Source organism: Neophocaena asiaeorientalis, unplaced genomic scaffold (genome assembly GCF_003031525.2).
Source record: "Neophocaena asiaeorientalis asiaeorientalis breed wild unplaced genomic scaffold, Neophocaena_asiaeorientalis_V1.1 scaffold59, whole genome shotgun sequence".
In the NCBI taxonomy this organism is placed as follows: domain Eukaryota; kingdom Metazoa; phylum Chordata; class Mammalia; order Artiodactyla; family Phocoenidae; genus Neophocaena; species Neophocaena asiaeorientalis.
In genome coordinates, this window is record NW_020174268.1 from 19,848,844 (window position 1) to 19,873,310 (window position 24,467).

General features: G+C 38.0%; 1 protein-coding gene across 3 annotated transcripts in view; it reads right to left on the bottom strand.

Moving 5' to 3' along the window:
- The window catches only part of CDK8 (cyclin dependent kinase 8), a 94,574-nt gene that overhangs the window by 19,597 nt on the left and 50,510 nt on the right, over nt 1-24,467 (bottom strand). For all 3 annotated transcript variants that reach the window (XM_024755565.1, XM_024755566.1, XM_024755564.1), the window contains 3 exons: nt 22,032-22,142; nt 18,597-18,737; nt 228-285 (listed from right to left, as the gene is read on the bottom strand). In XM_024755565.1, coding sequence (XP_024611333.1) covers nt 228-285; nt 18,597-18,737; nt 22,032-22,142 — 310 coding nt within the window. The remainder of the gene's footprint in view (nt 1-227; nt 286-18,596; nt 18,738-22,031; nt 22,143-24,467) is intronic.

The window sequence follows — 24,467 nt, forward strand, 5'->3', positions numbered from 1 at the left end:
ATGGCTTATTTTATAATTAGAACACTTCAGTCTCTAAAGATTGTCTGACACCTTTCAAGAGTGTGAAACATTTTTCACTTTTAATGTATACTCTTTAGAAATGGCTTCGATCACATGGAACTATATGAATAAATGCATATTATTACAGCAAAAATTAGAAGTGATAAAGCTGCCTGCGAAAGTTTTAAAAGAGTGCTACACTGTGACTTATCAAAGATATAACATACCAATTTTTACTCTTCCTCGCTCAGGACCTTCACCCATAACTAAAATATTAGCAGGTTTCTGTGGAAACAAAATAGTGTTTTTTTTCAGTAGACAGTAGTGGTTTCTTTTAAATAGACAATATGCCAATATAACATAAATCCACCTTTAAAAAAACCACATTTACTCAAAAATTAAAATCAAACACAGGAAGTCACCAAAGAAACTTTATGTGTATATATGCAAAGCAATATGCAACTTCATGAAGGCCAAATATGGCAGTGCTTTTCTCCAGGCAGAGCTAAGGCTTTTCTTGGCCCTGTTATCAGTCTGCTTTCACTACTGCGGAACAGCTGGCAGAAAGTTAAAATGCTGTGCTTCCTTCTAACTCTTTCAGTTACATAAAATGTCCTGCAACTTCAAGGGAAAATGTATCTTCAAATATAATTTAACACTAAGCAGCAAGTTAATTACAGGGAAGGGACCACCTGATGCCCTTTTTTGGAAACCGCATAATATGTACCTATGTTTCAAATAAATTATAGAGAAGTCAATTTAATAAAGTCTTTTCTAAATGAGTTAGCAGAGTAACAGGAATTTTCCATGACCTGAACATCTTTGAGGTTTTCATTTTTAAATAAAAAAGGAAGCTAACATTTAAAGTGAGATTCTACAAAAGTAATATTTCAAACAGTTCTTAAGTCTCTAAAGATAACAAGATTAACTGCCATCTAAAATCTGTCACAGTGGCATCTACTATACTAACACATAAGGGTTGTCCCTCTTCAAGGAGGAGAGAGGGGAAGGAGGAAGAGGCAGTCCCCAAACGTCTCTCAGGCGGCCACCCTGCCATCCGCCTGGTCTGACTGCAGTTCTACCAGTCTGCTGAATAAAAGTGAAACCAGATCACGACGCCTTTCAAATACCCATCAAAGCAATCTTGGAATCAAGTTAAAGATTTTAATGAAGGCTGTTTACAGTGGTAACCAATTCACAGGCTTCCCTGACCATATTTAATGACAGCCCCTATGCTATTACTGATAAAACGTAACTTACAGTACATTATTCTACCAACTACCAAAGATCAAAATTATTTTTTTATCCTCAGTGAAAAAACACTGCTGAAATGGTAGCACATACGTTTCAAAGGCTGAAAATTCCTACAGGTTTTAAGATGAGGAAACTAGGCACCAGAGCGAGTGCATGACTTGCCCCAAATACAATCACGGAGATGGGGGTGGGGGGCAGTAGCAGGATGTGCCCCGTCTCTGAGCAGTGCAGTGCCCCTTCCTGTTAGACCCTTCTGAAGGTAATTTATGTAGCAAGCTTTAAATGGACGTGTATTACCATAACTATAATGTTTTGTTCAAGAAAATGTTTTCAGAATGTCCATCATCACACACACGCTCCCGCCCACTGAGATAGCTGGTGAAGCACCGAGAGGAAGTGCAGCACTAACAACATTCCCTGTGAGCCACGTGGAGCTGCCAACAAAGCTGCTCATCAGGGACACTGCAGAGCTCAGCCTGCTTCAGAGGAAACCAGGTCTCAGAGACTCGTGCGAAATGCGAAATGCCGACAGCGTGGCGGGGGGAGTGCCCTCCAAGAGAAGAGGCAGCCCGTCTGTCCGGCTGAGGGAAAGGCCTGCTCTCAGTCACAGTGTGGCTCAGGAGGGGACTTGATATTTGGGCTAGAACTCTCTTCTCATGGTTCATCAGGGCAGGACTCCCTAGACATCTCTTGAACCCCATTTTGATTCTCCTCCCGTCAATTCAGTCTTCTGTACTATTGCCAGGGTTACCTTCCTAACAGACAAAGCTGATCACATCATCACTCCCTTGTTTAAAATCTTCCACAGTAACAGAGGAAATGATTAGGAAAACAGTGGGACAGAAAATTATATATAGACTGTGATTACAACTGGGTTAAAAAAAAAAGTGTTGAGTAAGGACTAGAAGAACAAAAACGGTTAGAGTGACAGAGGTAGGGACGACCTTTTCAAAGTTTCTTTGAATGCTGTTGCTGTGCTTTATTACTAAAGTATTTCACCTTTACGTGGCCCCTCACTGCCTGTGAATAAGGTAGAAGTCTTTATGATGGAATGCCAGGCACCTACAAGCTCTTACCCACTGAGCTCTCCTGCCCCACGTGTGTTTGCAGCGTTCTGTGACTAGACTTACACAACTGTGTCAGTGCTAGCCCGTTATTTCTACCGTAAGAACTCTCCTCTGCATTACTGGGGAACCTGATTCTCCACGCCTACCCTCTAATGATGCAAGTAACACACGAATACACTCTGATTATAAACAATTCAAACTATGAGGCCACACAGAGTTAAGCGTTAAAGGCTCTTTTACCACCCATCACTCCTCCACCACATCCCGAATCCCACTCCCTCCTCCACAGTTACAAGCTGATTAACTGGCTTGCTGTGATGGATTTTTCTAGCACTTAAGTGCTCCTAAAAGATTACTTCCATATCTGGCAAAAGCACAAGCACACATGGGCATCATTTTCCTCCTATTTTAGATGGAGTGGAAAAGCTCTCTCTCTCTCTCTCTCTTTTGCTTTCTTACTCATTCAGCAGCCGGACCCAGATACGAGAAGCCCTGGGATGGGTGGTACTGGTCAGCCTGCTACTAGGCAAAGGGGGAAAAACTCCCTCTCTTGGTCTTCATTTTATTATAGACTCACTGGACTGGCCAAGTCCCAAGCCTGGGTTTGAGCATTGGTGGGGAAAAGTTTCTCTGTCAAAGTCTTTCCTAGTATTAGGGTTTGGGGCCAAAGCTCCAGCCAATAATTAAAACTTGCTTTGCAAGACAACTCACTGCCTATTGCATGATCTGAAGTAGATCTTGGGGCCGAGAGTCACCACGCATACTTAAATTAATGGATTTAAGTTCAGTGTGGGCATGCTATGTAGTCATAAACAAAAGAGAATGGTTTTAAGTGCTGTTTTAATAAAACTGTTTATAAACAATGAGTCCCTCCTCATGGTGTCTCCCATGGTGGTATCCACATGCCCCAGGGCGTGATACTCTGATTTAGTAGACACATCTCACACTAAGTTTCTTTTGTGAATGTGATCTAATGGAAATCTCAAGAGAAACTGGCCAAAAAGCCATAGAGATCATGAATACTCTTGTCAGTATTTGTTTCGTTGCTTAATCAGTTTTAAGGAAGTCTTCAAAAGACTTGACGGGTAATTTTTGTTTTCGTACTTAATGCCACATTGAAACAATATTATATTCTCCAAAAAGCTAATTTCTTTTCTTTCTTTTTTCAGTGGGAGAATTCGGTAGCAGTTTTTTTTTTTTTTGCATTACGCGGGCCTCTCACTGTTGTGGCCTCTCCTGTTGCAGAGCACAGGCTCCGGATGCGCAGGCTCAGCGGCCATGGCTCACGGGCCCAGCCGCTCCGCGGCATGTGGGATCCTCCCAGACCGGGGCACGAACCCGCGTCCCCTGCATCGGCAGGCGGACTCTCAACCACTGCGCCACCAGGGAAGCCCCTCGGTAGCAGTTTTAAGCTCTAGAGCCAAAGCATCCAAGTAACTGGTGATAATTCATGAAACAATCAGTAATAACCAAGTCTGCGATCTTTCATGTGCCATCAGATATAATCACCTTAAAAAAACATACTTTGCTGGTGACGTTTTGATGAGGCACATACTCCATTAACCCATTTGTTGCTACAGAGCAGAGGCCCAACACGACTTAAAAGTATTATAACATCATGAGAACATCTTTGACAATAGTTATCTTATGCACAGAAATGATTACAGAACACCCTTTACCGCCTGCTGAACAATGAAACAGATCAATGAGATACTTGTTTGAAGTATAATTATTTGATTGTTTGAAACTACGATAGCCTTCTCTTGCTCTATTTCTCCCAGAAAAAAGCTGTTTGTAATTAAAAGAACGTGCCCTTGTTTTACAGTCTCATGGTTTAGCTTCTTGTTTTACGTTGTTGTGCTCCAAAAAAAAAACCCCACTGACATTTCCTAAAGCAAGACGTCTGTGTTACAGAGATAACCATTCCTGTAGAGGCTTTCTGTTCTCCAGGCTCTGTCACGATGGGAAACAGCACACTGATGATTCTGGCATACAGCAGGGATGGCGAAGTAGTTTCATTTAAGGGGCCAACTCTGGTAGAAGACTAAGGACCGCAGGGAGCTGCATCTTGAGAAAGACAGGAATTGGGCTGGTCCGGAAACTTCCATCACCAATCAGAGGTACCTCACACAGGTACGGAAGTGCAGAACACTGGCATCTCTGTCAAGTTAACAACTTGTTATTCTAGGAGTAAAACCAGAGTCTTCATATTCACTAACGTTATCAAGGCAAAATGGAGACTCTGAGTCAACAAGAAAAGCTGGTTTTTAATGGATCTGTCTATGAAAAGAAGACAGGGATCCCTAAGAAACCACCGTTAAGTGCTGTTCTCCAAGATTTTTTCAGAACTAAACTTACACACTATAAACAACACAACCTGGTGGCACACTTTCTGGACACTCAATGACTTTGTTTCAGTTTGGTTGTTAATCATTTTGTACTACGACACATACTGATCTGTATCTCAAATGGCACATTGTCAATTGATGTCTAATAGCTAAAAAATATAATTCTGCTTTTACTTGTTTTTTTTATTGTGTTCTGAGAGATTAATGTAGAATTTGTGTCTTTGTGAATACTTACCATGAATATCTTCATCTTCTAGTACACACTGAACTTTTCTAGACATACATTTTTAGCAAATGGTTTTTTTTTTCTATTCTTTTTATTTTTTGGCTGTGCCACACGGCTTGTGGGATTCTTAGTTCCCCAACCAGAGACTGAACCTGGGCCCTCGGCAGTGAAAGCTTGGAGCCCTAACCACTGGACCACCAAGGAATTCCCAGTGAATGTTTATTTTAAAATATGTTCTTTTATATAGTCCTAAATGCCAAGCAATTCTATTATACCACATTGCTTCATTCTATAATTTTTGCTCATTCTTTATTTAAAAAATTTTGTCAAAATCTGATTTAAAGAATGTCAAAGTACACAATTATATATTTCTATTTCCTTTTGTACAACTGCCAAATTGAACAAACCATAATTCTTTGGTGTATATCCATTATTTTAATCATTCTGCTGTTACAAAATATGTTTCAGTCTTTTGAAATAAAAAATACTTTATCTGATACTATAATTTTTTTCTATATTTGAATAGACACAGACTTTAGACCAATAGTTCTCAACTTTTTTCTTCCCCTAAACATTTGAGGAATATAACAGACTTCTTCAGAAGATGAGGAAGTATGGTTAAATGGTTAAGAACAGGCTAAAAGAAAGTCAAGGATGCTATCAGGTATTAGTTCTGGGACCTTCACCTCCATTTTCTCATTTATAAAATATGGATAAAAATAATGACAAGTTAGTGTTGCAAAGATAAATGTTACTAATGCACATAGAAGACTTAATACGATGCTTGATATATTAAAAGTCCAAAATATATTATAATGACAGCTAACACTATAATCTGTTAACAGTGACTCACAACTGAAGTGATTCTTAACTGAAGACTTCTGGGGGGCGAGGTAACCATGCATGATTGGATAATACCTCCAAGATGATTTCTCTACATCACCCTATGAGATGCCCCTAATTGTTTTTGATCACCTTTCTAGCTTCTAGTTACTTATGCCTTTTATTGATTAAAAAACTGTTTATTATTAGCAACAGCTTTTTAAGAGTTAAAGTAATAAAAATACACATCTTGTAGGAAATTAAAATACAGAAAAGTACAAAGAAAGTAAAATTTATCTGAAACCTCACCTCACAGAGTTAGGTCATTACAAGTATTTTGGTGGACATAATTCCAGATTTCTCTATATTATTTACATTTATATAAATATCCTAGAAAGGCTTTTTTTTTTTTTTTTTTTTTTTGCGGTACGCGGGGCCTCTCACTGTTGTGGCCTCTCCTGTTGCGGCGCACAGGCTCCGGACGCGCAGGCTCACCAGCCATGGCTCACGGGCCCAGCCGCTCTGCGGCATGTGGGACCTTCCCGGACCGGGGCACGAACCCATGTCCCCTGTATTGGCAGGCGGACTCTCAACCACTGCACCACCAGGGAAGCCCAGAAAGGCTCTTTTGATTCCTGTATTTGATCACTCAACAGTGAACAAATAATAAATAAATGCATAGTACTATTGTATTGGTCCTATTTTATTTAGCCTCCCCTATCATAGTTACTGAGGTTACTTTTAGACCAGAAAAGTTCCAGGACATTGTTAAATAATAGTGGTAACAGAAAGGTTAGAACAGAGAAGATAACAGAAAAGGTAACAGAAAAGATAACAGCTGTTGATTTGGTATGTACACTTTTCATGCTTAGAAGTTTCCTTCTTTCCTTATTTTTATAAAGAATTTCAATCAGAAATGAATATTAAACTTTGTCAAACATTGAATTTTGCAAAAGTTTTATATTTATAACTATTGAGATAACCACAGTGTTATTCTCTTAGCATCATTAATATGAATTCTGTGAATAGGTTTCCAAAGATTGAATCATCTTCACATTCTTGAAATGAACTTCATTTACTTGGAGCACAGTAGTATTCTTTTAACATTCCTCTGGATACTACTTGCTAATATTTTATATAGGATATATGTATAAATATTTATACATGACACTGACCTACTATCTTTATTAGGTCTGTGTCAGTGTTATGCTTTCTTCCTACAAAGTTATTAAGGAAACTTTCTTTCTGGAACAGTTTATATAATGCAGGATTAACTGTTGCTTCATGGTTGAAGCAACTGTGAAAAATGTGCATTTGTTACATTTTTTTAGAGGTAGCCCTGTGACAAATGTCTTTAAGTCTTCCACAGTTGCTAGTCCATTTAGTTTTTCTACCTTTTCCAGGGTCAATTACAGTAATTTGTATTTATATTAAAATGTTTATTCTATCCAGGGTTTTGTAGAACACCAGAATAATTTAACAACTATTAAAGAAATTTAAATGATAGTCAAAAATCATCCATCCTCATTTCAATGCACCAGAATCAGTTTTACAGATGACTTTTACCAACCTTTCAAGAATAAGTAATTCCTATATTATACAAGCTATTCCAGAGACTAAAATCATTTTCTGAAGCTAGTATAATCATGATAACAAAAAAAAGAGTACAAACAGATCACTGACCAACTTCACTTGAGAATATAGACACAATAAAGTATTGGCAAAGGGAATCCAACAGCAACTGGAGAAATAAAGATCAAAACCAAGTAGGGCTGATCCCACTAAGACAAGGATGGTTCAACATTAAAAATGAAATAAAACCTTATAAATGTAAGCTACCATATTAACAGATTAAAGGAAATAGCCATATGACCATCTCAAAAGATGCAAGAAAAGCATTTAATAAAATCAATTCTTGATTTAGAAACAAACAACTTAATTGGATATAGAAGGGAACATTTTTAACCTGATAAAAGGTATCTACCAAAACCCTAGAACAAACATCACACATAATGATGAAACTTAACAATTCTTACTAAAGACAGAAAAACAGTTACCTCAATCATTTGCCACTGCACTAGTAATTAAGTCCTAGCTACTTACCATTACCAAATGTCAAGGGAAAAATGCACTTTATGTATTTTTACTTTCCTTTTAAAATTTTAATATTTCTGTAACTGGGTTATGTCTTATAACTTCCATGGTATGACAGTCAAGTTGCCAGCATGTTTTCTATCTTACTGATAACATAAAACAATGCTGCAGCTTTCAGCTCTCCAGTCTTTGCATCAAGAAGATATAATAAATGTTTAGGATAGATTTTGAGTACACCTGTCTCACAAGTAGGAGGCTACTGAGGAACTTTAGGTAGGGGAATGACATGGTGTGATTTGATTTTTAGAGCGATCATTCTGATTGCTATGTAGACACTGGACCATAGGAACATAAGACTGCAAGTAGGGAAGATTCACTTGGACATTTTTTCAGTAATCCAGGTACCATGGATTAGGACAGTAGTGACAGAAATGATAAGAAGCAAAGTCAAGAGGCAGTAAGTGGACTGCAAAAAACTCAACTGTGTGAACTGTATGAACTGGGAGGTCAGGTTACTGTAGGGTTAATGAACAGGAATTCACGAATGAGCACACCTGGAAGTCCACCTGGAAAATCCAAATCCATATCCTGGCAGTGAGGGGTTTTGGAATCTCCCTGTTAGTCAGCACCTGTTCATTGGACTGACCCAGAGACACTGACCCAGAGACACTAGGAGGACTCCAGAATCTCTGCTAATTTGCTCTTCCCTTCATGGCTGTCTCTTCCCACAGCTGTTTCTCCCTGAAAACAAACACTACAGGTCACTCTTATTTGAGAAAAGACACTGGTCAGATGACTGGGACCAATGCCAACTGCGCCACATTCAAATCTCAGTTATAGGACGGTCTTATTGTAGTTCAATCTGAGATATGTTTTGAAGGTAGCATTGATAAGAATCCAGTTATTCAATCAATAAATATTTATTGTGCAGCTAATATGTGCTACTCTGGGTAATAATGATACAGCAGTAAATGAAATGGATAAAGTTCCCACCCCTAAGGTACTTATTCATAGTTCTAGGGCAACGTGATGATGGACTGAAGTAAAATGCACTTACTGAACATTTATTATGTGCCAGACAGTCCTAATACTTCAGATGGACTCTCTATCGAAGAGATGAAAAGACAGGTCTGGCTCCATTTTATGTTAAAAAAAGAGAAAAGATACCAATGTATGTGACTTAAAACTCAGATAATCCTCTACTTCTAGTCAATTTTTAGGATTACTCAAAGATATTGTCTTACACTCCATTTTTTTAACGTCTCAATTAACTTATTTAGAATATCTGTTCTTGATTGGTGAGAAATCTGACTTAAAAGATTCTAGCATTGTGCTGATAAAGTGTATGAAAAGACTCAGACTCTAAGGAAAGTAGATTAGAAGCGATATGCAAACTAAGTAACATAATATTTTCATAATTAACTTGTAATCTGCCCATATAAGCAGGTACGGTATTTGCAGCTGTGCTATACAGTAAAATTAAGTAGGCCACTTTTTCATTATGTAAAACAATAGAACGCAATTCACTGTGTATGCTCAACATCAATAACAAAATTACACAAACATGGCACATATCAAGAAATCAAACAGACTGTTTACAAACAATCAAATACTTCCAAGAAAGAAAACTGCCCAATTGGTCATTTAAGTAAATATACTATAGAATAAACACAATTCATTATGTTAACTAAAATTAATGCAAACCTCATTTAAGTTTGCCTTAACCCATTCTTATCAATAAAACCTATGCTTTATCTTCAAGCCTAAATTTTATGATCACAATTTTACATGTTTTACTAGTTATACAATTAGACAAATAAGAAAATTAGAGTAAATCCTTGGAGATGTATTTACTTTCATTCACTCCCAGTAAATGAAGCAAATCTCAAGTAATAAGCAGGGATTAAACCTGACAGTCACAAAGCATTTTTCTTCAAAAAAGCTCTGTTGTAAAGAAACATGCTTAATATATTCCCAACACTCATTTCAAGGAAGCTAAGCACAGAGAAGGGGCAACAGCAGTTAGAACAGAGGCCAAGAACGCAGGCTCCTTTCTTCCCAGCTGGTCAATTATTTTGTTGCTTTGCCTCTTTCAGCATTTGGACAGTGGCAGGGTCCTTTCTGCCTTTTTCTTTCTTTTTTTTTTTCTTTTTTCTTTTTTTTACCCTGAAGAAGGTACTGTCCTCTTTTTTTAGGCAGAAAAAAAAGTGTATGCATGGCTTTTTTTTTTCTTAATAGCAATCATCCTCTACCATAAAATAAATACACTAAAGCACACTCAATATTATGTGTGAACTTTTAATAAAGACTAAATAGAATCTTCCTCTGTTTTCTTCTATATAACAATAATATATGTTAACTGCAAACTATGCAGACAATTTAGAAAGGTATTAAAGGAGGAAGGTGAAATTTGCCTGAAATTCTCCTACTCGTAAATAAACCCTACTTAGAAAAACATATTTCCTACAGGGCTACGGCTATTCAAAATTATTTTGTTATCAATGTCAAGAAATTTGCATAAAACATTAAAGTACTTAAAATTTGGGACAAAGTGTTTTCTAAAGGTTTGACTACGTTCTTTCCTTGATGCTCTCTTTCCTAACCAGATCGAGTACCTTTTGGGAAACAGTCTAGTGCAACGGCTTTCAAACCTTTTTGAACACAACCCACAGGAAGAAAATCACTTAATATTGTATGACCATATTCACATATACCCATGTATAACTGAAACAAAAGTTTCATGAAACAATAATTTCCCTCAAGATATATGACGCACTCTGATATTTTCTCTATTCTACTCTACTCCATTAAAAAAATAAAAAGGCTGGTTGCGTTGTGTGATTTCCCAACTCATTTATGGCTTTTACAACCTGCAATTTAAAAATCACTGATCTAGAGGAAAAATTCCCTAAATTCAGTGACCCAGCTTTGAAAACAGTTCTCTTAAGTAACCAGAATCAGGTCACTTAATCTCTTTCCTTCTGAGTCTTCCACTTATTGTACAGAGCTCAACAGTCAATAAGAAAATGCATCTAGGGAGATCAGCTCAGTGCTTTGTGTCGAAATATATATATATACACACACACATATATACGTAGAGCTGATTCACTTTGTTATACAGCAGAAACTAACACAACACTGTAAAGCAATTATACTCCAATAAAGATGTGAAAAAAAAAGAAAGAAAGAAAATGCATCTAAAAAACCCAACAAACCAACTAACCATATCATTGTGGGCAAACTTTAGTATTAGTAAGCAAAACTAATAAACCAGGCAATCTCACTCAAGAAGAATCAGATCCAAAAGACCCCAATAATTCATCATGTTACCATCAATACATAGTTAGGTGCCTTCATAAAGTAGGCCCTATGAAACTGAGTTTGAGGTCAATGGCTCACTCCAAGATTTTGACTGTATTGAACAGGAAACCAACTCATCCTTCACCAAACAGCTAAAACCCCACCAAGTGATTCCAAGTTACCCAGTGTAATTAAACTGCATGGCAGCGGCACTATCAGATTTCTTTTTTAATAAGTCAGATTAAAGCTCTGAAATAGCTCCAGCATCTTTTAAATACGTTTATGCAATGGCCCACTGGGCTATGTCACATTACATACTACACATGACAGCACATCCCCACTGGGATACTCCAAAGGAAATCTCTACAAAGATTTATTTTCTAGGAAATTTTACTACGGCAAACAACCACACAAAAAAACAAAGAGCCTATTTTGCGGTCAAATGCTCTGCCACTGAGCTATAACCCCCCCGTCAAAAAAAAAAAAAACTACTTTGAATTGGTTTAGGGCAGGAGTGACCAACTAGCAGCTAGTTGTAATACTCCAAAACACTCCAAAGTTTGTATACAGCCTTGTAATTCAGCTTAAATGAAAAAAGAAAACAACACAGTGAAAACTTGTATTACAGTATATCTCACTTAATACCATATTATAGTATATAACATAATACACTATGTTATATTATCCACTTAGTGCCACAGGACAAAAATACAACCCTATGTGTCTGGTAGTTCCAAGTTAATTACCACTATAATAAAACCATTAAGGTAATAATTCAAATGAAATTTTGGACATTAGATTTTTTTTTAAAAGTAGAACACGTTAATGACCATATGAGAACCTGATATATACTTAACAAAAATTAATGGTAAATAGGCCAGTCATCATAACTACTTCTCCACTTTCTATTAAGTTCTTTAGGAAACATGTCAAAAGCCCAAGTCTTTAATACTTACTTAAATACAAGTCTGATTTGAGTGTAAATCATTTCTATGGTATATCTGATACACTGCATGAATATTTTCAACAAAAAGCACAAAATTCAGCCAACATTGAGTTCACTAGAAAATTTAAAATGAACAACTATCAGCTAGAAATTAAAATATTTACATTGTGATTAGTAATGAACTGGTCAATTAAACGTAGTATTAAAGTGAAACATGAGAGCTGCCAAGTTCAGAACAGCTGGGATGTACAGGAGAAGGGAGGTATGGGCCCCTCACCTACAATTAAAGAATAATTCACACAGAAGGTACTTTAAGACATTCTTGAAAAAAAGTGAGGGATGTAAACGAACTATGATGGAAATGTTCGAACCTTAAGATTAAAGGAAAAAATTGGAAAAAATAAATGACATGAAGAGAAGAACATCAGAACAGACAAAGGGCGAGGAAATAGGTCTCAGTGGGAGGAACAAAAATATGGGGTAGAGGAAGAGTGCAATGGAAAAGGTCAACAGATCAGTGTCATTAGCTGAATGGTCTCTGAACTGACTGCTAAGAGCGAGCTGAGCTCTTTTAGGTGGAAAGAGGAAGGCTACTGAAAGGACTTGAAATGTAGTACGAATAGAAAAGAACTTTTTCTGCACTGTTCCACTGCACTGAATCACAGCAGAGATAAGAGGGAGTAAAAGGAAGAAACACAGCAGAGTCTCTGTGTGTCTGCAGATACGGACCAGCATCAGGTAATATCGGAGATAAGCTATGGAGAATAACCTTGGAGGCCACTTTGCTTCTGTTACAAATGGGCTAGTTCATTCACTCAACAAATATAAGCAATACTGTATACATTAATGTGCATTTTACTAAGCGCTGGGCAGGATGCAAACATATACAAAGTCACAGCCTTTGCCCTCAGGACTTACCATCAAACAGAGGACATACAATTACCAAAGCTAGCAAGTGCCCCAGGGGTAGTTCAAAGTAACTGCTACAGGGTGTAGAAGTAAACACTCTCCCTCCCAGCTAGTGTGACTGGGGTGGGAGTTGGGGAGTGGAGGTGGAAGAGGGGTGCACTTTACTGATGAGGTAGCAGGAGCAGAGCTTTAAAGGATGAATAGAATTTCAGATGCTGGAGATGAAGGGAGCAGGGATTCAGGAAGGCAGGGCAACCTCGGGGTTGGCTGGAAAATAACTATAAAGAAAGAGAGAAAAGAAAAAAAGGAGACTGGAGCCAGACTGTACCGGTGTGGTTTTTTTTGTTTTTTTTTTGCGGTACGCGGGCCTCTCACCGCCGCGGCCCCTCCCGCCACGGAGCACAGGCTCTGGACACGCAGGCCCAGCGGCCACGGCCCACGGGCCCAGCCGCTCCGCGGCACGCGGGATACTCCCAGACCGGGACACGAACCCACGTCCCCCGCAAAGGCAGGCGGACTCCCAACCACCGCGCCACCAGGGAAGCCCTGTACTGGTGTTTTTAATCTCCAGTTCACTAACACCAGCATGCATACGCTTGACAAGCATTTTTCAAATTCTTAATCTATCACAGAATTTCTCCTAGGAAAAGAAAAATTAACTGTTTGAAATTTCACGATTTCACAAGAAAACCATCCCTAAATTTAGAAAGTTTTATAAAAAGTAATCAGTTCTCGGCTTCCCTGGTGGCGCAGTGGTTGAGAGTCCGCCTGCCGATGCAGGGGACGCGGGTTCGTGCCCCGGTCCGGGAGGATCCCATGTGCCGCGGAGCGGCTGGGCCCGTGAGCCGTGGCCGCTGAGCCTGTGTGTCCGGAGCCTGTGCTCCGCAACGGGAGGGGCCGCGGCGGTGAGAGGCCCGCGTACCGCAAAAAAAAAAAAACAAAAAAAAAACATCAGTTCTACTGAAAGAGGCCAGATAGAGTAAACTGGCTGGATGTCCTCACACAGGTCACAATGGAGTCACTGTTAGTGAGAACTTCTCACGCTCTGTCCGTGTGCTTTAACTCAATCCAGGAGGACTACCTCTCACAGGAAAGAGTTCAGTCACTACTGCCAAATCAAACTTAGCTTCTACACAAAAAGTATCGAATATGATTTTGGTGCTTCAAGTTTTTTACTAGACTGGGCTCAGAAAAAAATCACCAAACTCAATACAATCAGGCTAACAGACTTCAAAACTTTCCTTATTCTGAGTCACTTAAACATATCTTTATTTGAAGCTTTCATAATATTTCACACTTAGTTTCTCTTTATGGTATCTGGCAAAAAAATCTTAGTATTCCTTAAGCCAACAGAACACTCCTATTTTAAATAAACAGCAGATAACGGGGGTGGGGTGGGGTGGATGGACGACGTGACCCAGCAATGCCTTTTCTCACATTACCTTAACGGGCGTCTTGGCTAACCGACTTGTATGGGGTGCTTATTTTATCTGTCACCTTGCCTGGACCACAGTGCCTGCGTATCTCGTCAAACAGTATCCTGGATGTTTCTGTCAAGGTGGTTTTGGATGAGATTAACATTTAAATGGGTGGACTTTGAGTTAAGGGGATTACCCTCCATAATGTGGGTGGCTCTCATCCACCAGGTGAAGGCCTTAATAAAACAAACTGACCTTCCTGAGCAAGAAGGAATTCTGCCAGCAGACTGAGTTTGGACTCAACTACACCTCTTCCCTTGGGTCTGTCAAACCTGCCAGCCTACCCAGCAGATTCTGACTAACCAGGCCTCCACAACTGCCTGAGGGAACTGCTTAAAAGAAATCTCTCTCTCTCTAATATATACACATTCTGTCTCTCTGGAGAACGCTGAGTAATACAGATGGTAATGCCAGAACCAGGACTACAGACTATTAGTCAAACGAGTTTAATTTCCAAGGAGAGGAGAATAAAGAAGAAAGGAGAAGGGTGTAGTCAAAGGAAACAACATAGCTAGCTTACACACACCTCTGTTTTTATTTCTCTCTACTTACAGCAAACAGATTAAGTGTATAAGCAAACCAACTTATACATACATATTTTAATGCTCTAAAACTAAAAAGTTTACGTTGGATTCATAAATTATCTCACAAAATAAATACTGAATGTTTCTCCTTTCTAGCCCGTTTTTCTTAAAGCATCCACACATGTGTACACATTACCACCTTCAGCCCAACAGGAGTTCCAGAATTATTAGATCTCTATTTCCTGCCAAGGATGACAGATCCCAGTTACTGAGTTACTGATCTGCTACTACATAATCATTAGCAGTGACAAAATTAATCTTTATTTATTAAATAACAACTACATATATCAAAGAACTTCATAACTCTATCATCTCAAATCAGTATTTCTATTAATAATAAAGCCAATGCTATTAAGCAAAAGCTTCAGTAACATTCTGGGCTATTTTCAAATGGTGTTTTTAGGCTGTCTATGCCGATTATCCACCTTAATATGAAGTTTCTTGTGGCAAGTCAGCAACTTAACCAGTTGGTTCAATTATTAACATTAGAAATCTATGTAGGGACTTCCCTGGTGGTCCAGTGGTCAGGACTCCACGCTTCCACTGCAGGGGGCACAGGTTCGATCCCTGCTTGGGTAACTAAGATCCTGAAAGCCATGCGGCACGGCCAATAAATAAACAAACAAACAAACAAATATCTACGTAGACCTATTAAGGTTGGTATCGCCTCATTTCATCTAAACCTGACTGAAAGGAGCAAAGAATATAATTAACTCGTAATTATATTCATTCTCATAGGGTAAATATCTCATCCGCAAATCATAACAACTATTTGAGAAGGGGTTAAAAAAAGGCATATCATACAGCTTCTAAAGAATGTTCTTCAGAGTAAATACTTGATTACTCCATATATGAATATCTTATGTAGCTACCGTTGAAAAACTACCAAACTCCAAAATTCAATTTTCAGCTGGCAGGAAGGTGGGCACGTATTTTTAAAAAACTATGATAATGAATCTTTCCTTTAAGAACTGAAGAATACTTCAAGAGGCAGGTACCTGGAACAGTAAGATCCAGCCTGGGACAGAGGCTACAGTTCTAAGGAGACGATGGTGCAGTGTGCCTGTGGTGCACAGAAGGGTCAGGAGTTTGGAACGACCACTAAGAAGTCACGCACAGACAGTACAGGAAACCGCACTTCAGATGGGAAAGCCAAAGGAGGCAGCAGCAGAAAACCAACCGCTTACATTTTACAAAATATTTTGGATGAACACACTTTTAAACAGAGAGCAGTGGCATATCAAGAGGGACACAGGAGTAGGAGCGGTCTGCCTCAGTGAACAGGGATATTTTATCACTGATACTGTTCAGAATTGCCAGCATACGGTAACAATAAAAAGTAACGGGCCTCCCTGGTGGCTCAGTGGTTAAGAATCCGCCTGCCAATGCAGGGGACACGGGTTTGAGCCCTGGTCTGGGAAGATCCCACATGCCGCGGAACAACTAAGCCCGTGCACCACAGCTACTGAGCCCGCGTGCCACAACTACTGAAGCCCGCGCACCTAGAGCCTGTGCTCTGCAACAAGAGAAGCCACTGCAATGAGAAGCCCGCGCAGAGCAATGAAGAGTAGCCCCCGCTCATGGCAACTAGAGGAAGCCCGTGGGCAGCAACAAAGAACCAACGCAGCCAAGAATAATTAATAAAGAAATTTTAAAAAAGTAACTACTTTTCGTCTGTTTATTATTTTTAAATCAGCTACAGACAGTGCATCCCTCTGTCACCTGCACCTAAGCGCACTGCTCCACTGCATCTGTCTCCTGGTACACCACCAACAGAGACTTCTGAGATGACCTGCTCTATACTGTCTCTGTGCCAAAGACAGCTTGTTCTGGCCATATCAATAGAAAGAGCTCTCCCAAGAGAGACACAAAAGAAATCAGACTTTGAAATTATTTTCACTACTGTAGTTAATACTAATGTGAGTAGTTCAGGGATATTATACATTAACATAAAAATTAAATACTGGTTTAAGCATCAGTTTGTATTCATCTAATGAACATACATATTTTAATGATGAGAAAATACTTACATTAGAAAGAAAATGTAGCGTTATCGCAGCATAATTAACTCTATGGGGAAAAACCAGATTCTATTCCTCTAGAATCATAAAAAAGGTCAGTAACTCAAAAGTAGTAATAGTTTTTCCCTAAGTTGACTCTACCCCTAAAAGCTGAAATTTATATTCAGCTTCACAGAGCGACAAAGGATTTTTCTTTCTTTTTTTTTTTTTTTGTGATACGTGGGCCTCTCACCGCTGTGGCCTCTCCTGTTGCGGAGCACAGGCTCCGGACACGCAGGCCCAGCGGCCATGGCTCACGGCCCCAGCCGCTCCGCGGCATGTGGGATCTTCCCGGACCGGGGCACGACCCCGTGTCCCCTGCATCGGCAGGCGGACTCTCAACCACTGCGCCACCAGGGAAGCCCACGACAAAGGATTTTTCACATTCATGTTCTATAAATTCATTGTTTATAAATAAAATAACCTAATTCTATTAAAAATAAAGGAAAATTTTTTGCATAAGGGAAAAAGTTATTTCAACCAAATTTCTGATGTGTTATTGGTCCTACTCTAAATGGTTTCTAGATTTGACAAGTGGAGATAAAATAACTACCACTAAACTTATTTCAAGGAGATTTACTGAAGACAGATGAAAGAACTAGAAACTAAAACACCTGACTGAAGGCCAGAGACTGAATGCATTAAACACAGAGCAGCCTGGAAAGAATATCTGCGTGAGGGGCAGAGCAGCTCCACCTCCAAGTTGGCGACGGGTTTTTTCCTAATGTACACATGTGACTAGGGACCAAGTCATCACTTCCAGCATTGTGTTTATAATTGTTTGAAGTGAAGGCACACTTTACTAGAGTTACTACATTAAGCAATATGAAAGGGGAAAAGGGGAATTTGAGATTTACATAATTTAAATCTATGAAGATTTAATGAACAATGCACCATTTAATCACCAATTTAATGCTATATGGGTTTCTTTTAAAAAGGGCATAAACTATTCTGCCATGTGAAATAAAAATAAAGTCAGTTTCTGAAGTTTCTAAATTCGTAAAACTTTACTGCAGCTTAACGTGACAAGGCACTCAATAATGTACTCAATCATGATTATTAAAGGCTGTTGGCAGAGAGACTGCTACTAACATAGTGGGTTTAAAAATAAGCAGATGAATGCTCCTCTTCTAATATACAACTTAGGATACAGTAGGCTCCAAAGGGTTAGTTTCAAGTTACTCATAAACATACCAACTTCTAGAGCTTGCCTGGCATATAATATTCAATGTAAAGCAGGCCAATACGTTATTTACAGACTTGAAAAAAACCCCGAAAGCTTAGCAAAACAAATGCGCCCTCTTTCACCTCTTAAGCACCAGCTTAACGTATGTCAAGAAGCAGGATGCATTACACAAAAGCACAAGGCTAGGCTAGTTTTGAGACTAGCATTCCCACTTCCTCTATAAGGTTTGCAGGCCTGTATAACTGATATCTAGAGACAACTAAAAAATCACCCAACTCCAAATGCATCTTTCTGGCTTAAACCTAACTACATTTCAACTTACCAAATCCCTGTGCAACACCCAGTTAGCATGCAGGTAGTGAATCCCATCTAGGATCTGATACAATAGTGACTTCACCATTCCCCGAGGTAACTGTACTGGCTTCTTGTTTGCTTTAGACGCTCTGTGAAACTTGATTATATGCTGAAAGAAAGAAAAATATCACCAGAAGCTTAAAAAAGGAAAGACAGTTTGATATATAATATTTTCCTAACAGAAAAACACTCAGGGATTTCCGAAGATTTGAAAATATAATTTCACGTTCTGCTGGATAACATAAATAACCTTAAATTTTCCAAATAACTAGCGCTAAAATGTCATTTCCTAAGCATATGATACGGTCTCAGAAAATAAATGATGACAACAGAGAAGTAATGTGATTTTATTTTTAAAGTATAATCAAAAATTACTTTCAGAGTTACTTGACCCCTGTTTATCTGGTGAAAATTTTCAAGAAAAGAGTATTTTTTATTCTGCAGTGATTAAATGAAAAAAAAAAAAGAACAGATAGAGTTCTGGCTGGTTGACATAGCATAGATGTGGTACCTATTTACAATACATGAGTTATAAAGAAAGCAAATGGGAAAGTATTTCAATTAAGTACACCCAAGCACAAAGGAATAACACGTAAATGACCAATTCACACTGGACATAATTAGAAATATGAAAGCTTCTTCAGACGAGGAAAAAAAAACAGCCTTGTAACATCCATCAAAGGTTTCTAGGTATCAATATAATGTTAGTGGACATCCAGTAAACACAATACCACTTTACAGACAGAAAAATCATTCTACAAATAAATGTACCTCAACAGAAACAAGATCCAATGTTTCAAACTCTTGACAGGTTTCATTTTAATTAAAGCGCTCTTAAACTGCAAGAAAAGCTACAAGTCAGCTGCAGCCAACTGCTGGGTGCACCGCTGCGCACATGCCTGTGTCTAACATGTGCAAGAGCAGCTCCTGACCAGTATTTGTGAGGGAGTATCAGGCGTACTCTTGAACTTAATAATTAAAAGAGGAGTGAGATATTTAATATTATACATTAACCTTTTCATTTCTACTTTCTTATCATATAGAGGTAGAAAATGGGTAAGAAATAACTAATGACTAATGAGTGAAGGAGTTTTATCTTCCAAAGAAAAAATAAGAAGCAAAGGTATATTTCAGAAGGTAAGGGGTATCAGTCAGTACATATGTAGTATGATTAATCTATGCTTTCGTAGCAGCATTACATTATGTTAACTTCCTTCTCAGTAATTTTTTTAAAGTATTTAATAAAAGGCAAACAAAACAGAGCTACAATAACTCTTAATGATCTAGACTGTTTGTCACCTATCCTAAGAAATGATGTGACAATCAAAAGTCTGTTCACCTTAAGAAGAACCAGCGGCCCTCAGAGCTTAAAAAAAAAAAAAAAAGACTAAAATACATTAAAAAAAATTAAAACCTGCCAGAGTAAGAATGAAAGGAACAAATATTTAGGGAGGTAAGATAACCACTGATGCCATATACCACTTCTTTAGTTATATTCTCATTAGGGTATTACGTATTACTTTTTAACCAATATTTTATAACTACAAAAAACTACAGTAAGAGAATTTTTTACCTTCATTTTTATTCCAGGGCAATATAACAAATATGCAATATGTATACCATAAGATTTCACCAACACCTAAGTGATTTTTTTAAATGACTCTTTTTACTGCAACTGTTTCCTTACCCTCTGCTGCCTTACCCCATCTAATTCATTTCAATATTCAAATTAAAATAAGAAAATAAAATGGATAAAGAATAGGTTTTAATAAAATTGAATCACCATTTGGTTTTTATTAAAATGAGCATTTAAAGTACTTATCTGGCTTAAATGAGTATTAATAAGATGATGATAAAGCCAATGGTGACGATATGCACAACATTACACGCAGTATAATCTGCGAAAGCATAATTATACCTACATATAAAATTAAATATCACATACCAGTTTGTGAGAAACCATAGGGAATACAATGCGATCTCCTACGCTCAACTATGTTTTATTACAAATCACGTTTATAAACCAGCCTGGATATTTTCTCATAAATTTGGATTGCGTAATTTGATTTTGTGTTAGATTTCAGTATGATGAATGTTCAACTCAATACTGGCCACCCTGATGTAATGAATTTTTATTAACAGAATCCTAATTTGATTAGATTAGATCTCTTTTAAAAGAACAGAAGCCAACAAGAAAAAAATATTTACAACCAGTATGAACCTTGGACAATAGTTTCATAAAACAGAGAGAAAATTTCATGTGTCTATTTTCTGTTTGAAAACAGTTCTTTCCAGATAACTTAAAAAAATAATTTGAATCAAACCACATTTAGTTACAGAAAACAGGAATCTACAAACAGTATGAAAATATTTTTTTCTAAATCTGAAAGCATATGACACCAAAGTAAGTTTCAGTTTCTGAAGTCTGTTAAAGTTAAAATTATGTAAATGAGGATACTTCTGGAAATTAGCAAAAGAGTTTAAAACTATTTTCGGAAGGTGAATTTACTTTTAAACAGTTTTACTAGGATTTGCGCTAGTTTTATTTCAAAATTTTGTATTTGCATTTACGAACTACAGCTGAATGAAAGAATAAATTATTTTGAAGATTTTGAAACTGAGCCAGGATACTATAATCCCTTGCATATGTTTTCTCTTTTATTTAGCTCAATAAATGCACAGTCACGCTAATTTAGTAAATATAGACAGGATGCAAAACACAGTGAAATATTTAAAGACCTTATTACTTAGTAAATATCAGAAAAATATATCTCACAGTACTGAAGTAGTTGCTAATGAATTAACTTGACGTAATACTGGGTTTTGTTTACTTGTTTTGTTTTTTAAACTGAAATCTGTGTTAACATGTTCTTCACCCAAGACTGATCAGGATGTAAGTTTTGTATGTTTCAAAATTATTTGGGCTATCCTATTATAGATTTTCATCTATATATATCATTAATCTTATCCCCAAGATGGCCTTTCAGGTTTTTTTTAAAAAATGTAGCTGTTATATTTAATAAAGGAGTAAATTTTATAGTTACTTAAGGCTTCTGTAAATCCTATTTTAAAAATAATCCGCTGAGGGCTTCCCTGGTGGCGCAGTGGTTGAGAGTCCGCCTGCCGATGCAGGGGACACGGGTTCGTGCCCCGGTCCGGGAAAATCCCACATGCCGCGGAGCGGCTGGGCCCATGAGCCATGGCCGTTGTGCCTGCGTGTCTGGAGCCTGTGCTCCGCAAAGGGAGAGGCCACAACAGTGAGAGGCCCACGTACCGCAAAAAAAAAAAAAAAAAAAAAAATGTAACTCTCATACGAAGATGAGCTCCCAAAATTGTTTTCAGTCAGTCCCTCTTAATCTCCAACTGAAACCATGGCTCCATGTCCACCAACAATTCACCTTACCCAGAGGTCATGTTCAGCGTAGTCAAACAGAAGCCATACTTTCCTATCAGCATGAGACAGAAACACCTTCTGAAGAGAGATGACATTTGGATGCTTAAGCTCTCGAAGTAACTGCAAAACAAAGGAGATTCATTAAAAATCTTTGCCATAAAAATAGCATTAAAAACCCCATACCATTTGTAACTCAAAGGCGATACAAACCTAATGGCAATCAATCCTAAAATTCTAATAAGTACCCATACAATTTTGAGATGCCCATAAAAATGAGTAAAAATCAGTGGAGAAAAGATACTGAAAAGATATAACTGTGTAAATCTGTCTGTATGGTTGCTATTGTTTAGTTGGTTTCTTTTTTTGTTTTGTTTTAATGTTTTTATTATGGTAAAATATACACGTAACATTAAAAACCACCATTTTAACCATTTTCAATTCAGAAGCATAAGTACACTCACCATGTTGTGCATCCATCCCCACTATCCATTTTAGAACTGTTTCATTATCCTAAACAGGAACTCTGGACCCATTAAACAATAACTCCCCACTTTCCTCTCCCCCTCAGCCCCTGGTAACCTCTATTCAACTTTCTGTCTCTATGAATTTGCCTATTCTAGGTACCTTATATAAGTAGAACCACACAGTATTTGCCCTTTTGTGTCTGGTTTATTTCACTTAGCATAACGTCTTTAAGGTTTATCCATGTTGTTGCATGCATCAGAATTTCATAGCTTTTTAATGGCCAAATATTGGGTTGGCCAAAAAGTTCCTTCGGCTTTTAAGTATAAATTAAAGACACATTTTTCAATTTCACCAAGCACTTTACTGAACAATGTATTCACCGTTTTGCTCCACTACTTCTGCCATTTTTCAGGCAACTTCATAATTCCATCTTCCCAAAACTTTTTATCTTTTTGAGCAAAGAACTGTTCCAGGTGCCTTTTACAGTCTTCCAGGGAATGGAAATTTTTTCCATTAAGAGAATTTTGTAAAGACCGAAATAAATGGAAATCCGAAGGTGTAACGTCTGGTGAATACAGCAGATGAATCACAACTTCCCAGCTAAGCTGTAACAGTTTTTGCCTGGTCATCAAAGAAACATGTGGTTTTTGCGTTATCGTGATGGAAGATCGTGCATTTTGTTGACTAATTCTGGAAGCTTTTCGTCAAGTGCTGCTTTCAGTTGGTCTAACTGGGAGCAGTACTTGTTGGAATTAATTGTTGGGTTTTCCAGAAGGAACTCATAATAGAGGACTACCTTGCAATCCTACCATATACACAACCTTCTTTGGATGAAGACCAGCCTTTGGCGTGGTTGGTGGTGGTTCATTTCGCTTGCCCCACAATCTCTTCCATTCCACATTATTGTACAGTATCCACATTTTTTTTTTTTTTTTTTTAGGCAGGCGGACTCTCAACCACTGCGCCACCAGGGAAGCACCAGTATCCACTTTTAATCACCCGTCACCATTTGTTTTAAAAATGGAACGTTTTCACTACATGTGAGTAGAGAATCGCATGCAGAAATACCTTCGAGAAGGTTTTATCCTCTTTAACTTATGCGGAACCCAAACATCAAAGCGATTCACACAACCAAGCTGGTGCAAATGATTTTCAACGCTTGATTTGGATATTTTGAGTATGTCAGCTATCTCCCAAGTGATATAATGTTGATTGTTCTCAATTAAGTTCTCCATTTGGCCGCTATCAACTTCAACTGGTCTACCCGACCATGGAGCATTGTCCAGAAAGAAACCTCCAGCACAAAACTTCGCAAACCACTTTTGACACGATCAGTCACAGAACCTTCTCCATACATGCACAAATCTTTTCTTCGTTTCAGTTGTGTTTTTACCTTTCTTGAAATGATAAAGCATAATGTGCCAAAAATGTTGCTTTTTTCTTCCATCTTCAATATTAAAAGGCTACACAAAAACTCACCAATTTTGATGTTTTTTTTTAAATGCACACTAATGTGACAGCTGTCACAATACAATCTAACAAAATTGTTTCTAATGAAGTTAAAGACAACTCAATGTTACTAGAGCTGTCTTACGGGAAAACTGAACCAACTTTTAGGCCAACCCAATACATTCCATTCCATTTATATACCACATTTTGTTTATTCATTCATCAGCTAATGGCCACTGGTTGTTTCCTCGTTTTGGCTACTGTGAATAATGCTGCTATGAACATTGGTGTACGGGTACCCGAGTCCCTGCTTTCAATTCTCTGGGTAAATACCTAGGAGTGGAATTGCTAGATCATATGATAATTCTATGTTTAACTTTTCGAGGAACCACCAAACTGGTTTTCACAGCAGTTCTACCATTTACATTCCCGTCAGCAATGCATGAGAATTCCAATTTCTCCACACCCTCACCAACTTCTAGTTACCTTTTTAAATTTTCTTTTTGTAATAGTCACATCCTAATAGGTATG